This window comes from Podarcis cretensis (genome assembly GCF_951804945.1).
Source record: "Podarcis cretensis genome assembly, chromosome: 10".
NCBI lineage: Eukaryota > Metazoa > Chordata > Lepidosauria > Squamata > Lacertidae > Podarcis > Podarcis cretensis.
In genome coordinates, this window is record NC_137179.1 from 27,728,309 (window position 1) to 27,749,713 (window position 21,405).

The 21,405-nt window shown below is 41.6% G+C and overlaps 1 protein-coding gene across 2 annotated transcripts; it reads left to right on the forward strand.

Annotated features, from left to right (window-relative positions):
- The first annotated feature begins 1,580 nt into the window (after positions 1-1,580).
- Positions 1,581-20,467, forward strand: ISX (intestine specific homeobox). 2 transcript variants are annotated; one of them, XM_079994481.1, is made up of 4 exons: positions 1,581-2,940; positions 14,073-14,224; positions 17,488-17,604; positions 18,712-20,467. In XM_079994481.1, the coding sequence occupies exons 1-4, from the start codon at positions 2,754-2,756 to the stop codon at positions 18,949-18,951; spliced, it is 696 nt and encodes a 231-aa protein (XP_079850607.1). In that variant the 5' UTR covers positions 1,581-2,753; the 3' UTR covers positions 18,952-20,467. The 2 variants fall into 2 exon arrangements, with proteins under 2 accessions (XP_079850607.1, XP_079850608.1); XM_079994482.1 differs by having other exon boundaries at positions 2,786-2,944.
- Positions 20,468-21,405: the final 938 nt, after the last annotated feature.

Sequence of the window (21,405 nt, forward strand, 5' to 3'; positions counted from 1 at the left end):
ATTTGGTCAGTTTGGGAGTCAAAATGCTTTCAGGAAGGTCTGTGCTGCTCCAGACATTGGTACATTTATGAACATTTGTGTGTGTGTGTGAGAGAGAGAGAGAGAGAGAGAGAGAGAGTGTGACCTTAAAATTCTTATAACAATATGTACCTAAATATGTAAAATTGTGATGGCTTCTTTTTTTCTTGTGAAGGAGGGGGGGATCTAGTTTTTTCCTCTTAGTTTTTCCTCTTTATCTTTTTGTTCTGCTTGCATTCTGATTTACAATTTTAAAAATGCCATTTATTTTTTTTAAAGAGCGATGAGATACCTTGTCTCCCAAGGGAATGAGATAAAGGCAGCAAGATAAACATCAAACAAGACACTGATAGAGCATCAGCAACGGGGCTTAGGCTGCAAGGGTCCTTATTCTTGGCCTTTACAACAGGTCATGGATCATAAAAATGGAGAGGGCAAAAAGCTTCTGCAAAGGAAAGTAAGGGTAGATTATATGTTCTTGGATGGCAGGGAGCAGGTATAGCTGTTCCTCATCCACCTACATGGCAGCCTCTTCTTAATGAGAATAGAGCTGCTGTGAAGGGAAGGGGAGAATTTGCAGTGCCTTATTAATTAAACAGAGAGATGATTGCTGGCAGGATTACCGGCTTCTGTGAAGTAATCCTGTGAAGAAACCAAGCCAATAACCCCTCCCCAAACACATTTAGAAAGCCATAGAATGTTTAATCAATCAAAGGCCTGGTTATAGAAAAATGTTTTCGCCTGGCACCTACAGATATGTAATGAAGGTGCCAGGTGACCCTCACCTGTAGGTTAACCCAGTGCGAGGGACAATGGCTGCATTTATTCAAAGGGGTCTGTAAAATACCTTGACAGCAGAGTTGTTCCATATAAACAGAATCAGATTAACTGCAATACACAATAAAACAGGACCTCAACAAAATGGGACTTCTGCAAATTCTTGGGTCTGCCTGGCTTTATTATCACTATTTAAATCCTGCCTTTTGACCTAAATTGCTTCTTCTTGGATGATGATGGTGATTCATTGTGCTCCCAGGCTGCAATACTATAGACGCTTACTCGTAAGGAGCCCTCATTGAATTCAGAGGTACTTATTTCTGGGTAAACATGCATAAGATTATGCTATTATGTGAGGAGGCTTATAAGATTAGTTAAAACATAAAATTCCAAATGAAGTTATCTGCAAAGAACTGATAAAGAATTGGTGCTACTTTAGTTATCAGTCTGAAAGATAGTCAATAGCCTATCTTGCTTTGTAGAATAGAACTTTGATTAGTACATTCAGGCTGAAATCTTATGCCCACTTATTCAGGTCAGGAATAAGCCTCGTTGGAATGAATGCAGTTTACTTATAAATAGACATGCACAGGACTGCATTGTCAGGGTAAAAACCTGTGCATACTTCTCTATGAATAAAATCCACCCAAAGCATGGGATGGTGATGTTAGATTAATTGAAAATACACATTTTATTCTGCCTGACATGCTGGTGTTCCACCATAATTACTGTCCCTGGGCAGCTAACTTTACCAGCCCTTGGGAAACGCCAGAAGTCTTTCATCTTGTCAGGTGAGTTTTATTGCCACCTTGGTTACACAGTAATTTCAGCCTAAGCTATACAAAGAATCATATGATGGGATATCAGGTAATTGGACAAGTAAGAATGGTCTGTCAGTACAATTGTGGGATAAAGATAATGAAAGGAACCAAAGGGAAGAGCCAACCAAAAAGGGAGTTGACTTTCATAGGTGGGGAGGGGAATCTTAGCGGAATGTACAAAACTTCATTTAAATGTGTTAAAAACAACAAGAGAAATCCAAAGGAGTGGGAGAGGAAGATGAGCCTCTGAAGTTCTTCCTCATGGAGCTTACACGGAGAGGATTCTCTAACCTTTGGGATGTTTTTCAAGCAAGATCTGTCGAAGTATTAACAGCAGGGGAAATGACTCTTCCATTTGCTCAGGCATTCTAGGAATCTTTTTATATATTTATTTTTCGTTATTGCCATTTTGGCAAAAGCTTTTTGCAAAGCAGCAGTTTTGGGACTTTTTGCCAGTTGTAAAACTTGACAGAAGATAAAATTCCCAAATCATTTCAGAAAGGATAAGTAGTATGAAGGTCCCGAGAAGCTTGTTTATTTATGCTCAAGACTTTCAAAGACTTCCCAAATAACCTTGAAGAAAATTATATTTACTCCAATTGCTTTTTCAAGTGCCATACCGCCTATTGGTCGAAGAAGAACGTGCTGGTTCTTGTTTGTTGATCTCTTTGGAAAGAATAAAAAGGAAAGTAATCATTTCTAAATTCTTTCTTACATTAAGCTTCTCTTTAGTGGGTCTTTCTAGCAAGATCTTCGAACTGTTAAGAAGAACACTCCTCCTCTTGGGATTACAATGAGAGTGGATGTATGAAGAGGCTTAGAAATTTAAATGTGGGGGTGTTGTTTTGATAGGGGTGGGGCTGCACACGCTGCTTCTATTTGGTTGTCATGCTGTTACTTCTGACTCAATTTTTTTTTCTAAATATTGTAGCAGATTTCAGGGATCCAAAAGAGAAAGTGGGCTTCATTCCTCTTCCCATTTTTTGAATTAGTCTGAGTAGGTGTCAGCAAGGAGAGAGAAATCAACATTTATTTGCCTTTTCCTTGCATAAAATGAACAACAGCAAGACTGTGGTATACACAGTATATTCTCCATATCATCATATATAAATTTGACTCTGCGTTTCCACCTTCATAATGGAAAAAAAGATGAGTGACTCAAAGGAACGTGATAACGGGGAGAGGCCCATCCTACATTTTTCTATTGAAGAGATCTTAAAAAGAAAATCCAGGGAGGTCTGCTTACGCACGACGACGATCTCCAATAACCACGCTGAGGATGCTCAAATCCTCAGAACAGAGCCAATTTCAGAAACGGCTAAGGGTAAGTAAGTACCGCTGCTTCTAGTTTATGAAACTTATATGAGCCTTGATCCTCTTATGCCCTTGATCCTCTTATGCCCTTGCATGACTCCAAAGTTTGATTGCTTAAGACAGCCACCAGCCACAATTTATTTCATGACTTAATATCATCATGCTTAATATCTTCGCATTCAAAATTACTTTATTTATGATACTAACGTATAACCCTTTGGGCAAGATGATGGAGGGGTGGAATTCAAATGTGTTCTCCAGTCGGCAAAACACTGCAATAAGTTGGCCTGGCTAGGGCTGCTGCGATGTTGCACCTTTAACAGAAGTGCGCTTGGCAGAGGTTCAACAGATGCAGCTTTTCCCAACATGAAAATGCATTGGTGGCATCCCTTCTACTTGAGAACTTTGACAAACTTCATACAATGAAGCCAAAATTTTGGTCTTTTGGTTAAATATTTGATCTGGCAACCCTACAATATATGTACAAGTGCAGGTGAAACGGAAAAGAATGGAGCGGGGGAGGGGTGTCCTGACATCACATCCCGACACTATGAAATGAATTGAAATTTGAAATTTCAAGCCACTTTGTTCCATATGAAAATTGCAAAACTGTCAGCCTGAGATTTCAAAAAGATGAGATGCTTGGAAGTGAAAAGGCCCTGTGCTAACATACACAAAGACAAACAACTGCTAATTCTTTAGGAAGGGCTGTGCAGTGTGAAAACACTGTAATTAGCAACTAAGACTGGAAGACCTGAGGTGATTTCTAGTGTTGTGAATGTTTACTTCTGGGTGGCTTCCAACATATATAAAAACATAATAAAACATTAAACATCAAATCCTTCTATGATCTATGACAAGATTAATCTAGAGCTGTTTTTTCCAAACGAGATGATTTTGCTGCAAAAAAACTTACTTCCCTGTTGAGAAAAAGGGCATGCACAAAACACGTACGTGATATCCTATAGCAAAAGGAAATATCTGTTTTACGCAGTTTATGCATGTAGCAGACAGAAACAGATTTAGGGGCATGCAACCAGTTCGGATCCATGGAGTGCAGAGCCTCGGAGATGCCTCAGGCTTTGCATAGGGCGCCATTGAAATTTGAGACCCCAAGGTCCACCACTGTGGTGTAGACCCACCAACAATTGTGATTTCCCACCATTTATTAAGGCTGTTCGCTGACTCCATGCAGCCCAAATTATGAAGTGAATCAGATTGATTCAGGGAAAGTTAGTGTGCTTCCTAGTCAGATCACGCAGTTAACAAGGTGCCTTAAGGCAGATCAGGGATTTCCTACACTTCCAAGTAGGGATGGAATGAGCTGTCAAGTTCCATTCTCTAAATTTCTCATTTGTCTAATATTAACTTCAGCTTTCCACATTTCTGCAGCGATTTCTGGTTTTTTTTTTATTATAAAATCCTCATGAACATTATCGGAATTTTAGTGTGACTTTTTCTCATGTAATTCACTTTGTACATTCTTTTCAGTGCTGTGTTCCTTTTTATGCACTTTTTCCTAATATAAGCATTTTTGTAAACATTGGTTGACCAATAGGTTGGAAAACTACATTGCAGAATTCGGATAAGCATGAATTTCAAATGATGGCTATATTTCGCTTCCCAAATTGTTTCAGAAAGTATGAAATTGATAGATTTGGCTTCAAATGCAGACTGAATTGAATTCCCCCTGTGAACCGCCCTGAGACCTGCGGGTTTAGGGCAGTATACAAATTTAATAAATATAATAAATATAATAATAACTGTCCAAAAATGCATTCGGGGGAAATCTCATTCAGTCAAGCCTGGGCCTTCTCCCACATGTGGAGTCATCGCTTCCATAGCAGGGCTAACTGGTGTATTTCCTTTCCACCATCACCTTTGCAGCTAATGGCCTGAGAGCAGTTTCAGCAGAGTTGCATGAAGCAGAAATCTTCTTCAAATAGTACTCCAGTAACAAAAGATCTATTGTATCATTTTTTTCCTAGGCTCCCAAATTTGCATCTGGCTTTCAGTCTGACTTTTCAGTCATTACTTTGAACTAAGGCTTCCAGAAGTGAATTCAAGCATCCTATCTTACATCTTGCTGCAAAGGCTGAAGCCAAGGCAATTTGAAACAAACCTCAAAGCCATTTCTCTCCCGATTAGTAACATTTCTCTCAGCCTGCGCCAGGCTAAAATGTCACAATTTCTGGAAGTCAAATGCTACATTTACCAAAGTAAAATGTCATCCTGGCTCCAAAGACCTCCCCCCGCCCAACATTCTGTGTTTCACCTGCTCCACTTTCCCTTTTCCTCAAAGAGAATATTCTAAAGGGTGCAGAGAAAGTTAACATTTTCCTACTCATGTTTTAAAAGCTTATGCAAATATGAGACTAGAAAGGAGCTGAAGAGACTGGGATCTTAGTATTGTCAGTCAGAAGGGTCAGATGAAAAACTAGGACTCATTGCAAGAGCTTTTCGGAGTACATTTTTACCCCTGATTTCTTAGGACAGTGCTGACTGGGGATGATGGGAGTTGTAGCTGAAAACATCTGGAAGTCACCAGGTTAGGGTCACCGCTTCTTCCTTTTGTCTAGCAGGCCTCCTGTTCAAGTCCACCAGGCCTATCATCACATGGAAGTAGGGGTTCTAGGCTTATTTCCTCAGTTTGTGAATGTGGCAGCGTTACTGGGTAGTTCAGAATCTACAGAATTTCCATCCTGAGGAAAACTATCTCAAGGCAGGGCAGTGCTCAAAACATCTATCACTAGCAAGACACAAATTGTTAGCACTGGTTCCAATCTGATCAGAAGCTGGAAACTGGCATATGGAGCTGTCTTGTACCAAGTTAGACCCTTGCTCTGTCTAGCTCAGTATTGTCATCAGGAAACAGAGACATGAGTCTGTCCTGCCTGGAGATACCAGGGATCGAACCTGGAGCTTTTTCCATGTAAAACATATGCTGTACCACTGAGCTGCAGAGTGGTCATGCAACCTATTTTTCAGAGGACAGTCCTCTATTTTCAAAGGTGTCCTCTGTTGAGGGGTTGTCCAGTTCAAGTCTGATTTAAAGAAATCATAAAAAGGAACTTTGATTTTTTTTAAAATAATTTTTATTAATTTTCCAATTAAAACAAAACAACAACAACACACAAACATCAACAAATACAAACAAACACACAAATATAATTTCTTAACCTCATTTTCATAAACCTCCTTTCTCGGACTTCCCCATACCTCACCCTTTTTGCATCCTTGTTTTACAGTTTTTCAGCAACCCTTTTTACCAATTAAATTTAATCTTATTATCTTTCTCAATTTCACCTTAAATCATCAAACAATTTCAGCTGTAATTCTGCCTCTTCCCTCCCCTTGACATTTTAGCACTCCTCAATTTTGTAACAGTTCTTAAGATATAATTTAAACTTCTTCCAATCTTCTTCCACCGTCTCTTTCTCTTGGTCACGGATTCTGCCAGTCATTTCTGCCAATCCCATAAAGTCAATCACTTTCGTCTGCCATTCTTCCAGTGTGGGTAGTTCTTGTGTCTTCCAATACTTTGCTAGAAGAATTCTTGCTGCTGTGGTGGCGTACATAAAAAAGGTCTTGTCCCTCCTTGACACCAATTGGTCGACCATGCCCAAGAGAAATGCCTCTGGTTTCTTGTGAAAAGTACATTTAAGTACCTTCTTAATTTCATTATAGATCATTTCCCAGAAGACCTTAATCTTTGGGCAGGTCCACCAAAGGTGGAAGAAGGTCCCTTCAGTCTTATTACACTTCCAACATTTGTTATTGGGCAAATGGTAAATCTTCGCAAGCTTGACTGGGGTCATGTACCACCTGTAAATCATTTTCATAACATTTTCTCTTAAGGCATTGCATGCCGTAAATTTAATACCGGTGGTCCATAACTGTTCCCAGACAGCGAACATAATATTTTGACCTATGTCCTGTGCCCATTTAATCATAGCTGATTTAACAGTCTCATCTATTGTATTCCACTTCAGCAACAAATTGTACATTCTTGATAAATTCTTAGTATTGGGTTCTAACAATTCTGTTTCTAGTTTCGATTTCTCCACCTGAAAGCCAATTTTCCTGTCTTGTTTAAATGTCTCCATTATTTGATAAAAAGGAACTTTGAAGTTACCCATCCGCAGTTAACAACACCTGGTCAGCAGACTGAGCAGGCACACATTGGTCACCTGGTGTTTTCCCCACTATGGTGTGATGTATTATATTTGGATAAAATGAGAGATTTGCAGGAGGTGGGTGATTTTCATTGGGACCACAGTAAGGAGGGAAAGAGTTCAGCTTTATCTCCTGAACTCCTGCCTTCCCAAACCTAACTGCCCAACATGGCTGCTATTCAACATTCCTCCCCAGCCCTTGCCACCCTAGACCTAACTGCAATCTGAACCTGTGGCTGCATTTTTTTAAGTGCACATTAAATAAATAAAAAAAGTAACTTACTGTAATGATTAGCTTGGCTCTCGGACTCCTATCCAATACCTTACCACTGAGTTAGACTGTACTCAAGTCCTGTTTGTAGGCTTTCCATAAGGCTCTGGTTGTCCACTGTGAAAACAGGACAATTGTCTAGATGCAGCCTTGGCCTGATGCAGCAGGACTCTTCTTACATTTTCTCTGACTTTCCAGTTCCCCTCAGATCAGCCTCTATAACCCAAGCAATGTGCATTTCCTGGGATTTCACATATGCAGGTCACATTTTATAAGGCTGTTCGGTAAACTTATGATCACAGCTGTAGGGCTTCTGCTAATAGACACTTGGTTATGGGACTATTTTATAAATTAATAACATTGTTGACCATTTCCTCTCTAACATCTTTTGTGGTTTTATTGGTCTTTTCTCAAACTGATCTAAGAGCTCGTCATTGCAGCCCAAGGATTTGATTTCTTGGTGTGTGTTTTTTATTATTCCTTGGCTAAGAATTGAGGGCATGCCTTTTATCTGTTGTTTTAACAAGAGTTTTATCTTATATCAGTAAGGAGCAGAGGCCAGGTATACTGAAGTAATGACAAAATTACACTGCAGGAATGGAAAGGGAGCAGGAAACCTGATTGAGACAGAGATCTGAAAGAGGCAAGAGCCTCTGATTGATGTGTAGAGCTTTGTAGGTACAAGTAACAACAGATAGCAACAGGTAGCTTGTAAATGGTCTGACAGAGAAACCTATAATAAATCCAACTTCATTCTATAGTTCTATTTCAAAAACACAAGTGTCATCTGCTGTATATTTTGGAAAGTTGACTGTTCCAGGTCTGTGCAGAGGGTGTGGGGCAGCTGGGCACACTGAGCCCCAGGCCTCATTGGGCTAAGCTGACCAGGGCCCCCCTGTCAGGGACCAGCTGCTTTTTCTTTTAGTTTATAACTTTAGTTTCACAAGACTTCTGCCCTGGGCAAGCTCTGTATGGGCTATTTCTGTTTGCTATGGATAACCAAATTTTGTGTGATGGTTTCTGAGATCAAGGAGCAGGCTTTCATCTGAGATCAAAGAGCAGGTTTATGTTGGGTGCCATTTTGATCAAGACAGCAAACTCGACTTTTCAAAACTGCACTGATTTTAACCAAATTTTGCATATCATTTGCTGAGATCAAGGAACAGGTTTTCTTCTGTTTGGATATAGTTGGGTGCCATCTTGAATCAATATGGTGGAATGAACTTCTCATAACTGTACTGATAATAACCACAAATTTCAGCACTGCACTGATTGTTTGGTTTCTTGGAATTCCCAAGCACAAGGTACAAGGCTGTTAGTTAAATGCAAGAAGGGGCTTGCTGGATCAGACTAAAGACTCACCTAGTCCAACCCTCTGTTTCTTACAATAGCCAAAAGCCCCCAACAGGGCATGAGAGCAATATCGTTTCCCCAATCTTGCTCCCTAACAACTAGGGAAGGTTGAATTAGTCTATTTCCATCTCATGCCACATGTATTCACTGATGCTTGTCCCATTTCCACAACAATCTGCATTTTTTAAAGAAATGCATTTTTTGCAATCTGATGTGTGAAATGGACCTGAACCCTGAATTCTAAGACTATATTTGCATCCTCAGGAGAGCCAGGGACAGCTCCCAAGTTTGGTGCAGTCCTTGGGCAAGATTCCCTTGTTCAGGGCGGAGATTCCCAAGTAGGATTAGTCTTTGTCACTTTCATCCCTGGCCATTCAATTGGCCTCTCCCACTTGGCCCAGTGCACAACACTGCTCCAAAGGAGAGGGGAAGTTGGGAGGAACTTGCTATTCCTTTCCCTCCTGTCGCCATAAAGCTTGCTGGGTTGGCGTGAGAACTGGTTGGGACAACTGCACTGCTCTCATATAGTTTTGAACTTCTTAGCCTAACCTTGGACTTTGGAATTATGGTCATGTTCCTAGCTTGGTTAACTCCTCTGTCCTGTTTGTAGGTGCTCTGGGACAGAATTAGCTTTTCTTGCTGCTGTTGCAACTATATCGTACTTTGCTTTAATAAAAGTCCTTCTCTTCCTCTCAAGTAATGGCCTCTGGTGTCATGTCTGGAGCAGGAGGCAGGACGCAAAACTATTAAATACTGGGAATCTCCGAAGCCTCTCTACAAATGCCCCCATCCTTTCCAGGATGAGAGTGGCTGTAAATCTGCCAGAAGCAAATCCATTCCAACCATACCAGTTGCCAGCACATCCTTGCTGGCAATGAATTCAAGGTGTGTTTGGCCTCCAAAGGTATCTTCTTCCACACTGCATTTGGGTTCAGCACAGTGAACAGGGACCTTCACAAAACATGGTGAGCATTTCATAGCTTTGCATGAGGAAGGGAGGAGTTGGGGAAGGGAGGGAGAAAGAGACAGAGAGCTCCCAATCCTTCTCAATATCCATTCCCACTTCTCATGTTGTTGTTTTTTGTTTTCATTTGTTTTTGTTGAATGATTCTCTGCTCTTAGTGCCTGGGGCCTTCTGCTTACTCTCTGTTCCAGCCCTCCTCTCCAATAATTAAGCAATCTATGATTGGTGTCTGGGTAAAGGCAGCTTTTTGTCTGAAAGTTTTGGGCTGAAAGAAATGAAATGGAGCCTTTAAATGTACCAGCATCCTGCTGCTCTATTTCTGCAATGCCTCAACAGATAGCAGCAGGATGCTAAATGCTATGCTTCAGTAGCAGAAGGCTGTACCCTGAGCAATTTGTATGTACCCAATTAGAACCATTCTCCCTGACTACACTAGTCCCTTTTAATAAGGGGTGAGAAGCTCCTTTAATAAAAAAAATTAGCCACAGCACCATACTCCCGCCTCGTCGTCTCTCCACATGCTTTCTTAAATTGGAAAGCAAGCTCTTTGGCTTGGAGGAGAAGCCCCAGAGCAGACATATCTCCTTATGTATACAAGCAAATTTGGTTTGCTTCACTGAAGCACAGCATGGTTACATCCTTTTTTTATATTTTTAATGAACTGGCTGACCTGTACTTTCACGGAAGGGCCAACACTTTAAAAAGCCTTGCCACACCATTCAGACACCAGTGGCCGTGATTAGGATCATCTTTTTGAAGAAGCAAAGCTGATGTCATCTTCACCATCGCTGGCAGCACCAAAACTGGCCTCACCATCAGCAACATCATCATTACCAGCACAATATATAGATATATGATAACTCATAGCAGGGCAGAAGTGGGGGACCTTTTTCTAAGCTAAGGGCCATGGTAGACTTCCTGTGGTAGAGAAGGCCAGTGATAAAAGACAGCAGATAAATGGGTGTTACTTTCCCCTCTATACAGTAGACTATATTCTAGCCATGCAAAAGTCAGAGGTTTGCACACATGTGTCTATCTAGGCAGGCAAGAGGCATCATTACAGTTCAAGGACACATTGCAAATGAGCAACAGCAATTGAGGGGGACATGGAGCCGGACCAGTGAGGATTGTGACCTGGAGAGAGTCCCAAGAGACCTGGAGGTCTCTAGGCCTGAAATACCTTAGGGACCACTTTGTTTCATACCAGTCTGTCTACAGCCAAAGATCTGTGCGGAACTGATGAGCCTATTTGAAATACTACAGCATGCTAAGGTTGCTCTTTGTTCCATGAAAGCATGGGGACTTTTGCTAGAGGTTTCAGGATCTACATTCAAAAAAAGGAACTGCACTCCTAAACCACTTAAGCTTTTATTCTGAATGACTTCCCTGCAGCTTTTAAAAAGTGCATTTGAACATCCCAAGCTTTTGCATATGGAAACATTTCAAAAAAGAAATGGTGTCTTATTTCCCCAGGGATTCTGGAGCCAAATTTGTAAATCTGGCGTTACGCTCAACATTCTCTAGCCTTATATCTTCCTCCCACATTCTTTATTAGACTGTAATTTTGAGCGCTGTTGTTTGCTGTGGGATCTCCGAAGTTGAAATCCCAAAGGCACTTACAAATATTCGGAGCTGCAGTCAGAGAAAATTTCACCTTGTGGGGGTGAATGCTAACATAGACGTGCCACTTCTTTCTTCCCCTTCCTCTTCCCAAACCCAAATATCTCTCTCTCTCTGAAACATAAACAGAATTATTAAGTTTAATCAAAAATGCACCATCTCACTTTCCTACTGGCGAGTTCTTGATTAGCTGACTGTAACTATATCAGCAGCAATTTCATTTGGAGCTGAAATCAAAGCCAGTCTACTCAGACTCTGTTGGTCCACAGCTGACCTCAGGTTATTTTATTCTTTTAATTTGATGAGTTCCAGCTTTGAAAAAAATGCTCTCAACAGGACTGGCACTCAAAAACTCTGTGTGTTGTTGTCCATATGCAACGCATCAGTAAACAGCTTGTCACACCAAGTGCAGGAAGCAGCAAGACCTAGATTACCTTAATATCAACAACAGTGTTCTTTTAGAGCAGCTGTTCTCAACCTGTGGATCCCCAGATGATGTTGGACTACAACTCCCACCATCCCTGAGCTCTGGCCTCGCTAACTATGGAAGATGGCAGTTGTAGTCCAACAACATCTGGGGACCCACAAGTTGAGAACCGCTGTTAGAGTCATCCGCAGTAGGACACCCAAGGTGGTGAACATCTGTACTCCAAGGGCCAATCTGTTCTCCAGACAATGGCCACTGCCAGTATTCTGTGGGAAATCTTCAGCTTCATGCTGGAAATGTAGGTTTCTGCAACTGAAGTAGATCAAAGCACTCTGGTGAATCAGATCTACTTTATAAAAAAATACTTTTTTGATTAGGAAAGTGGTGGGTTAACACATTAAAAAAAATGTGGGATAAATGACTGGTTGATGGAGAAACCTATAAACACCATACAGGCAAATCAGAATGAATACCTCAGGTTGGGGGCAGCTGGGAGGGGTGGCAGATCTGGGGGGCAGCAGCATACCAGTCACCACCTCCTTCACTTGTCTCCCACCACCTCCAGCATGCCCTGGCCTTCCTGGGCTGCCTCCAGTCACCTCAGGCAGCAGCAGTGGGGGCAGAGGAGCAGGCAAGAGTGCCATTTTCTGCTTTGCCTCAAGTGGCAAAACATTCTTGACCCCTATAGTTTCTAGCCCATATAGATTTTTGTTAAAAACTGGACAGAACTTTCTTTTGAAACAACTTGTTTCAACAAGATTGGAACTTACAGGACTCCTGTCTTTAATGCACATCCAAGGAAATGTTTGCTTATCTCTGATCACTGCCCTCATAGTGTCCGCAAGACTTAGTGTGACTGGCACTTGCTCCTTGAGGCAACTTCAAGAGATGCATCTAATGAGCTGTATTTTGATACGCTACTTAAAGGTCCAAGGGTTTGAGATGGAACTTTCTGGTACATAAGCTTCATTCAATCAACCCTTCCTTCTGAAATGAGCCTGTGATGACAGTATTCGTTACGATGGATGCTTATATTTCTGCCTAACTTGCAGCCACACTGAAATCTGAGCTTGTAAGATTGTCGTCTCAGAATATATTCCCTTCAGCGTTATCCCCACCAACCATGTGCATCCTGCTACTTGCTGTAATGCTACAGCTATAAGATTGTGTTGTTTAGTAATAAGGTGACTGAGGCTAAACATAATAGGTGATAAAAGTGTGCCTAATATGTGGCTGAGACTGTGACTGCCCACCTACATGTGGGCAACTGCTCATTATTAGATGCCACTTTGCAGGCATCTATACTCAGTGCCCCCTTGTTAGGGGCAGGGTTGGTGGAAAGGGCAATATGGACAGGAACTGTAGACTTGGTCCCAATCAAGCCTTCACATATAGCACTTGCAAACAAGGCTTTATATCTCAGCCTAGCCATCCTCAGTAGCCTGTTGTGATTTGTTGTGACACATGAATTACTTGAGATGCGTATGTGTTTGATCTTTCAAAAAAAAAAGCAATGAGATGTGCTTGGTAGAATTGTGAGATAGCCACAAGACTTGGCTTGATTTGATCATGTGTAAATCAGCCTGGTTTTGCTTGGGAGCAGCTTTTCAAGTGTGTAATAAACATCTCTAAGCTTAAGAAGACTCAGGCCCTTGCATCAATTCAGAGGCTGACTAGTTCAGTTCGGGGATCTGAGTCTTCTTTGTCCCCCACCCCTCCACTACTGGAAAATCAATATCCTTTTGACAGAAGGGGTTAAAATTTTTAGGCACAGTAGCCCCTCAAGGATGTGTAAAGTTTGCCAAATTATAGGAAGATACATCCTGGGTCTTTTGTGCTGGACAACTGTAAGATGGGGGGCTATAATTGGATAAATCCCCCTCCTCTCAGAAAGGAAACCAACCATACACTTCCCCCCCCCTTAATCAGAATTTAGTGGTTTGTTGCTTTTCCAGAGAAGGGTGCCCCCCTAGCAGGAGCGGAGGAAGGGGGTGCAGTGGGTGCGGGTCACCCTGGGTGTCACCACTGACAAGGTTGACAAAATACCTGAGCCATGCATCTCTCCTGGCAGAGATGCGACGGCTTGGGTGCGCACAGGCTCTGCGCTGCCCAAATGGTCCACCAGCTGCCTCCCCCTCAGCTGTAGGGCGACTGAATGGGAGGAGGCAGGCAAACTCTGAAGGCCCCACGGTGTGCCCTGCCTCTATGGGTGGCTTGTGCCACCCCAGGCACCCGGGTGGCTTCCTCCGCCGCTGCCCCCTAGATCAACTTCAAACACTTCCCTGTCTTATAAAGATAATCCCCTAAAATATCTATTCCTCTGTTTGTACAGACGAAAAGAAAGGGAAACGAAGGATCAGGACAACATTCACAGCAGAGCAGCTTCAAGAGCTAGAGAGGATCTTCCACGTGACACACTACCCAGATGTTAACATCCGCAACCAGCTAGCAGCAAAGATCAATCTTCCAGAAGCCAGAATCCAGGTAAATTATTTGTCTCTCTGATGCAGGGTCAGTCCAATACATTTTGCTGCCTGAAGCAAACTAAAGTGTGTGGCTGTAAATATGGGTAGGATGGAATCCTCCCATTCATTACAATCCACGTGCCTGGATATATTGGAACAGGCAATCTGTTTTAATTAGGTTGGTTCTCAGATCTTCTAAATTAGTGGTTCCCACCACCCCCTTGCTGGGACGCAGGTGGCGCTGTGGGTTAAAGCCTCAGCGCCTAGGGCTTGCCGATCGAAAGGTCGGCGGTTCGAATCCCTGCGGCGGGGTGCGCTCCCGCTGCACGGTCCCAGCGCCTGCCAACCTAGCAGTTCGAAAGCACCTCCGGGTGCAAGTAGATAAATAGGGACCGCTTACCAGCGGGAAGGTAAACGGCGTTTCCGTGTGCGGCTCTGGCTCGCCAGAGCAGCGATGTCACGCTGGCCACGTGACCCGGAAGTGTCTCCGGACAGCGCTGGCCCCTGGCCTCTTAAGTGAGATGGGCGCACAACCCCAGAGTCTGTCAAGACTGGCCCGTACGGGCAGGGGTACCTTTACCTTTACCTTTACCACCCCCTTGGTTCTATCAATTCACTCCCAGTGCCCCCTATAAAAAGCATTATTCAGAAAAGTGGTTTGCATGGCCGACTAAGGAAGGTAATAATGCCATAAAATTCACAACAGTAACTATTCATTGCATATTTATTCAAAATCCAATCAAAACTATTTAAGTAATTCAACAAAATGGATGAGCCAGTGATACCAGCTTTTCAAAGTTTGAAAATCAATTGACACCTCCAGCAGCATCCCCCCTTGCCTCTTAGTGCCCCCCAAGATAATCCTAGCAACCTCCAGTGCGTGGGACTGCTCACGTTGAGAAACGCTAGATTGTTATATTTTAATGACTATAACCTGCGCACCATAAACATTTGTGTCGTGATTCTTCTTTTTAGTGGCAAAGCCCTGTTCTCATCACCATGTGAGTTTTATTGAGAAATAACTTTTAAAAATGATTTTCCAGTAAGCAATCTCCAGTGCCCTGCATTTGTAGCTGAATTCATTATATTTGAGCTTGTATTCAGTTGCAAAGTCATGTGCTTGATAAAAGGTAATGTTCTGACCAGAGTAGCCCCAGCATGTCCCACTTTCAGGTAGAGATAAACAAACCCACCTTGGCTCACTATCAGAATGGCGCGTAAAAATCAGCAAACAGTTCATTGCTTACTCCAAACCCAATTTTCCCCAGGCAGTTCTTCAAAGCAGCCCCCAGCAAAGCAAGAGCGAAACTTGTTTTTTAATTTAAATTCTTAGATTAGATGAGAAGACACATCTCTCCATCTTGTTTAAATGATCGTATCTAAGAGCCATTTCACAGGCAAGGCTTCCCCCCCCCCTACACAAGGGTTTCATAGTTTTGGGGGGGGGGGGATAGAGAGCCTTCAGATGTGAATATCATGTGCATATATTCACTGTCAAGAAGTCTACACTTATTCTCAGCTCATTGCCAATCAAAAGAATGAAACCTCAAAAAATGTCATTTGCATCTTGGTCTCAGTGAATCTGCAGGGTTGAATTTTCATAAGATGTCACAGAATCATAGAATAAATAAATTGTGGAGTTGGAAGGGACCTCGAAGATCATCTACCCCAACCACCTACAATGCAGAAATCTCAGCTAGTCAATCAACCAGCTACAAATCCACCTACATTTGGGTTCCTCATGAGTCCTTCCAGCAGTCTTCACCATTTGTAATTCCACAGGTGTTCAAATTAATTTCTTTCTTTTTAAAATATTTTGTTTTTTGTTTTTTAACAATGTTCTTATACATTTAAATGATTTTCAATTTTTGTGCATCTGAGATTACTTGAATCCCTGGACTTCCCCCCACCCCCCATTTCCAATATTTATCTGTTCTGTCTATTGCATCTAATCATATTTTTCAGATCCGTTTTTGTATCCATTTTTAACTTTGGTCTTATTACATTGTAAGTCAAAACAAAAAAATTCCTTCCAGTAGCACCTTAAAGACCAACTAAGTCAGTTCTTGGTATGAGCTTTCGTGTGCATGCACACTTCTTCAGATACACATGTGCATGCACACGAAAGCTCATACCAAGAACTGACTTAGTTGGTCTTTAAGGTGCTACTGGAAGGAATTTTTTTGTTTTGACTATGGCAGACCAACACGGCTACCTATCTGTAACTACATTGTAAGTGTTATAACAATCCTGCTAATGTTTTTAAATATCTACAGTGATCTTTAAGGTACTCTAAATTTTTCCCACTCTTTGCTGAATTTCTTATCATCTTGGTGTCTGATCTTCATAGTCATTTTTGTCATTTCAGCATAGTCCATCATCTTGATTATCCATTCTTCTTGGTTGGGACTTTCTCTTCCTTCCATTTCTGGCGAAAAGCATTCTTGTGGCTGTCATCGCATACATAAACAGTCTTTTCAAGTCCTTTGGTATTTCATCTCCTATTATTCCCAATAAGAAAGCTTCTGGTTTTTTGACAAAGGTTGTCTTAAACAATTTTTTTCAATTCAATATATATCATTTCCCAGAATTATTTTGCTATTTTGCATGTCCACCACATGTGGTAGAATGTGCCTTCTTTTCCCTTACACTTCCAGCAAGAGTTGGAAGTGTTTTTTATACAATTTTGCTAGTCTTATAGGAGTCAAATACCAACGGTACATCATTTTCATATAGTTTTATTTCAGCGTACAACAAGCCGTGAATTTTAAATCCTCCTTCCACAACTTTTCCCATGGGTTAAGTTGTATGTTATACCCAATATCTTTTGCCCAGTGTTATAATTACTAATTTGACTTCTTCATCCTTAGTATCCTATTCTAACAGTAGTTTCTACATTTTTGATAATAATTTATCATTGTTTTCCAGTAGATCTTTTTTGAACCTTGAAATCCATCCCCTTGTCATTCCTAAATATATTACTTGGTTAGTGATATTGTAACCAGTCCATTAATATGCACTTTTATCATCAATTTTTTTCAGTTTCAGTTGATTTTCAACTTCAGTTAACAGCTCTTTATAGGTTGCCCATTCCCTTTTCATGTTAAGTTTTTTAACAGATATCACTTTCAATGGGGAGAGCCACCATGGTGACTACAGGTGTTCAAATTAAAATCCATTTAGTTCCTATATTTTACCATAAACAATTCTCAGTTGTGGGCACATTTATTTCTTCTAATATATTTTTGGTTGATTTCATTTCTTCTCTTCCCCCACACATAGATCTGGTTTCAGAATCAGCGGGCAAAGTGGAGGAAGCATGAAAGATCTGGCAATTTTTGTGGTCTTCAGCATCTAACTGAGGTTGATTTTATCCCAGCTCCAAAGGCAGAGACAGTAGTGAGTATAAATGACCATCTGTAAAGGGAGGACCGGCCTTGTTTCAGTGAGACTTTTTGTACATATAAATTGTACTAATTAAGAACAAATACTGAACCTTGAAAAAGCAGGTAATAAACACCCTGAAATGCTTCTGATTAACAATTTTGGGTTAGGCACTACTTGTCATAGTTTTGCATAGCCTTTGTGGGTGTTTTTGTAAAAGCACAAATAGGCTTAACAGTAATAGCCTTGCACAGAGAGGCATCCAAGAATCTAGCACATGTTTTAGCTAGCAGCACTAAAATACCATAAACTCAGACCTTGTTATCCATTTTGGCCTACAAACCTCAAAAAAAATACATTCCTTTCTTCACCCTCCAACCCCATCTCTATGGAGCTCAGAGTTTAATGTCTGCAGACCATGGCTAATACAAACCAGAAACTGAAACAATAGTCTGAGCTGTGTTTGCAAACCATGGTTTTGATTACTTCAAAACTTCATCTCTACACAACTGCTTTTTCTATTCTAATCCCAACACATTCTAAACCCTGGATTTACATTTACAGATAGGTAGCCGTGTTGGTCTGCCATAGTCAAGACAAAATAAAAAAATTCCTTCCAGTAGCACCTTAAAGACCAACTAAGTTAGTTCTAGGTATGAGCTTTCGTGTGCATGCACACTTCTTCAGATACAGTTGGTCTTTAAGGTGCTACTGGAAGGAATTTTTTTATTTTGCCTGGATTTACATGTTCTGCAAAGGCTAGAACTGTCTGACAGCGCAATTCTATTATTGTCTACTCAGAAGTAAGTCCCACTCAGCCCCTGTACAGGGCTGCAGCCTGAAAGAGTTATTTGGTTGGCAAACAATATTTCTGTCCCGTCCTCCACCCACACAAACCCTCGCAATCACCGGAACAAAATGATTTCTTTTCTCCCTTACTGATTGCCTGTCACTATATTTTAAGGACTCCATTTAGAGGTACTCTCTGAAACTTTGTTGCTTTTTTATTGCTAAACACTGAAGGGAATTGATAAGGCAAGTCGTGTGTTGCTCATAAATTGCACCCGGCTAAAAGCCTGCATTAGTGCACCTAAGATTCTCTTTCTATCTGTCTTATGACAGGGTCTCTGCCGAGTGCCATGCAGCCGTTGTGACATAGGCCCCCACGCATGGCAGTACTCATCGATCCAAGAGCATTCCTCATCTTCTTGGTTACCAGACATGATGCCCTGTGCCCTGCTGTGCACAGATCCAATGATGTTCTCAAAGCCTTATCTACTCTTTGACTACCTCCCTCAGTACAGCCTCCCACCTCTGTCCTTGAAACCAGCATGGAGACATATTGGTGGCAATTTCACATAGAAGAGGATGAAGAAGGAAGAGCTACTGTGCTTTGTAGCATCATCATTGAACTAGCCTGTTGCGGTGGACTTACACCAGGGAAACCTGCTGGATTCAGATCCCCAAGTGGCCACAAAAGTGGCTAAGTGGTCTTGAATTGATTGCTAGAAGAACATAGGTAGTTGCTTTTTACAGACTCAAAGGTCCACCTAGCTTACTATTACACTGACATGCAGTGGCTCTCTAGGGTTTCAAAGAGAAGTCCCCCTCAGACCTGCCAGGAGATGCCAGAAACTGAACATGGGACCTTCTGCATCATAGGAACCAACTCCTAGGGGTTGAGGCCCCTTCGGCCCTCCCATAAAATATTCGAGGGGACCAGGGTCCCCAAAGTTGATGGGCTCTAGCATTCAAATGGTGTGTGTGTGCCACATCTTGTGATCAATTAGGTGGGGCTTACCTGGGCCCGTCTAATCTTTTATTCAAGTTGGCACCCTTGTTCTGCATGCAAGAAAAATGGTCCACTGCTGAGTTGCAACCCTTCCCCATCTCTCAGCCTCACCTACTTCATACCGGTGAGGATGAAAGAGGGAGAAACCATATGCATCACCTGGAGCTCCACAGAAGAATGGAGAGATGCAAATGTAATACCGATAATTGCTGGAGGAGAATTCAGCTTAATACAAAGGTAAAATGCTTCTCATTGACCTTGAAGAATGAATGCTGCTTGACCTAAATGAGAAGCAATTATAGAAGAAAGCCAACACTTCCTCCATTGAAGGACTCTGCTTGAAAAAAATATCACTTTCTAGGTGTGGGGTTAATATACCAAATGGATATTGCATTGCAATCTCTGTTGGAGAGTTGAGGCTTTACACAGCCCTAAAACTGATGGATAACACTGTTGCAAAAGGGGCCTGGGATGATGAGATTTTATTGGTCAGTGCTGGAGTGGAATTGCCTTTCCTCTTCGGGAAAAGCGCTATTATTCTGTTGATCAAACTGGACAGTCTAAAGCAGTGTTTCTCAAACTTGGGTCCCCGGATGTTGTTGAACTATAACTCCAATCATCCCTGAGCTCTGGCCTTGCTAGCTAGGGATGATGGGAGTTGTAGTTCAACAACATCTGGGGACCCAAGGTTGAGAAAGGCTGATCTAAAGGATAAGGCTGTTGGATTCCTTGCCTTGCACACTTTGCGTTAGTTGTGCTTGGTGGGGTAAAATGTACGTTCAAGAAAAGGGATAAAAACACCAAGGTAGCTTTTGAATAACCTTATTTCTGTGAAGTGAGGGATGAGGGTGTTTGCTTTATTGTATTTTGAACCTGAAATAATGGCTTATAGATTAATAGATGGAGGGGGAGAGAGATTAATAGATGGAGGGGGAGACAGATTTATATTGGATGAAATACTGGATGTCTTGCCCTGTTGCATTAAGGAGTGTCTTTAAATGATTAAAATCTTTATACAAGGAAATGGCTTTTTGTGTTGTTGGGGTTTCTCCAGTGCTGAGGATCAGTGAACCACCAAAGAACAAAACCAGAAGGAGCCATGTTGGAGGCAGAGCGATTTTGAATTCTCCCAGAATTCCTGTGTGCTTTTACAGGAAAATAGAAAGCTGCCCCATGTCAATCAGGCCAGTTACACAAAAGTGAGGTTCCCCAGGTGGCACAAATACCACAGGCTAATAGCATGAGAAGCACTCGATGTAATTGACAAAAATAGGAATACATTTGAACTGATATGGGCGCCCCTTTACAACCAGAAATGAGGTATGGTTAACTACTGTTATCTTCTTCAATAGGGTTGTTCAGCAATGGATCACCATAATTTAAAAAATAATATTAACTAACTACTCAGCTTAACTACCTCTCAGATTTTGATTAAAATTGCTGTACTTTTTTATCTCATATTACATGAAGCACATTTTACAAAATACTCTTTCTGATTTTTGTAGCAAAATATTCATGAGAACATGGATTTGGGACTAGGTCTAGCAACATAATAATGTCTGACACACACAAAGAGCTTCCAGTCTCTTAAAAGCACTCAGATTCTGCAACGGGGATAAATGAAATGAGTGTGGTTAAAGAAATCTATGCAGATTGTCCAGATTTCAGTCATCTATTCTGAATGCAAAATGTGAGGATTTTGGTTGCAGAATTTGAGGTGGTTCAGAATTGTGTCCCCCCAGCATGCAGGATGGTTTCCAAAGACTGAGAGGCCTCTTGATGCCTTCCCAGGTGTAAAGTGCAGGAAGAGACTTTCCACATATATCAGTCCATCTCTTCAATAGGTGTGTGTGTGTGTGTGTGTGTGTGTGTGTGTGTGTGCACGCGCGCGCACACACACATAGTTTTTTCCTGAGAGGGGAAAATAGTGGAGCAACCTGCAGGCTCTTTTCATTTAAATGATCAAATATGAGTCCAGTGTTGAATCTTCAGGGGATTTCAGATTAAACACTTTAAAGGGAAAC

What these genes read in the sequence shown, in the direction of transcription:
- ISX (XM_079994481.1), top strand. Translation starts at nt 2,754, where the DNA reads ATGGAAAAAAAGATGAGTGACTCAAAGGAACGTGATAACGGGGAGAGG. An exon ending in AATTTCAGAAACGGCTAAGG is followed by an intron (nt 2,941 to 14,072) that starts GTAAGTAAGTAC and finishes CTGTTTGTACAG; the next exon opens with ACGAAAAGAAAGGGAAACGA. An exon ending in TTCCAGAAGCCAGAATCCAG is followed by an intron (nt 14,225 to 17,487) that starts GTAAATTATTTG and finishes CCCCACACATAG; the next exon opens with ATCTGGTTTCAGAATCAGCG.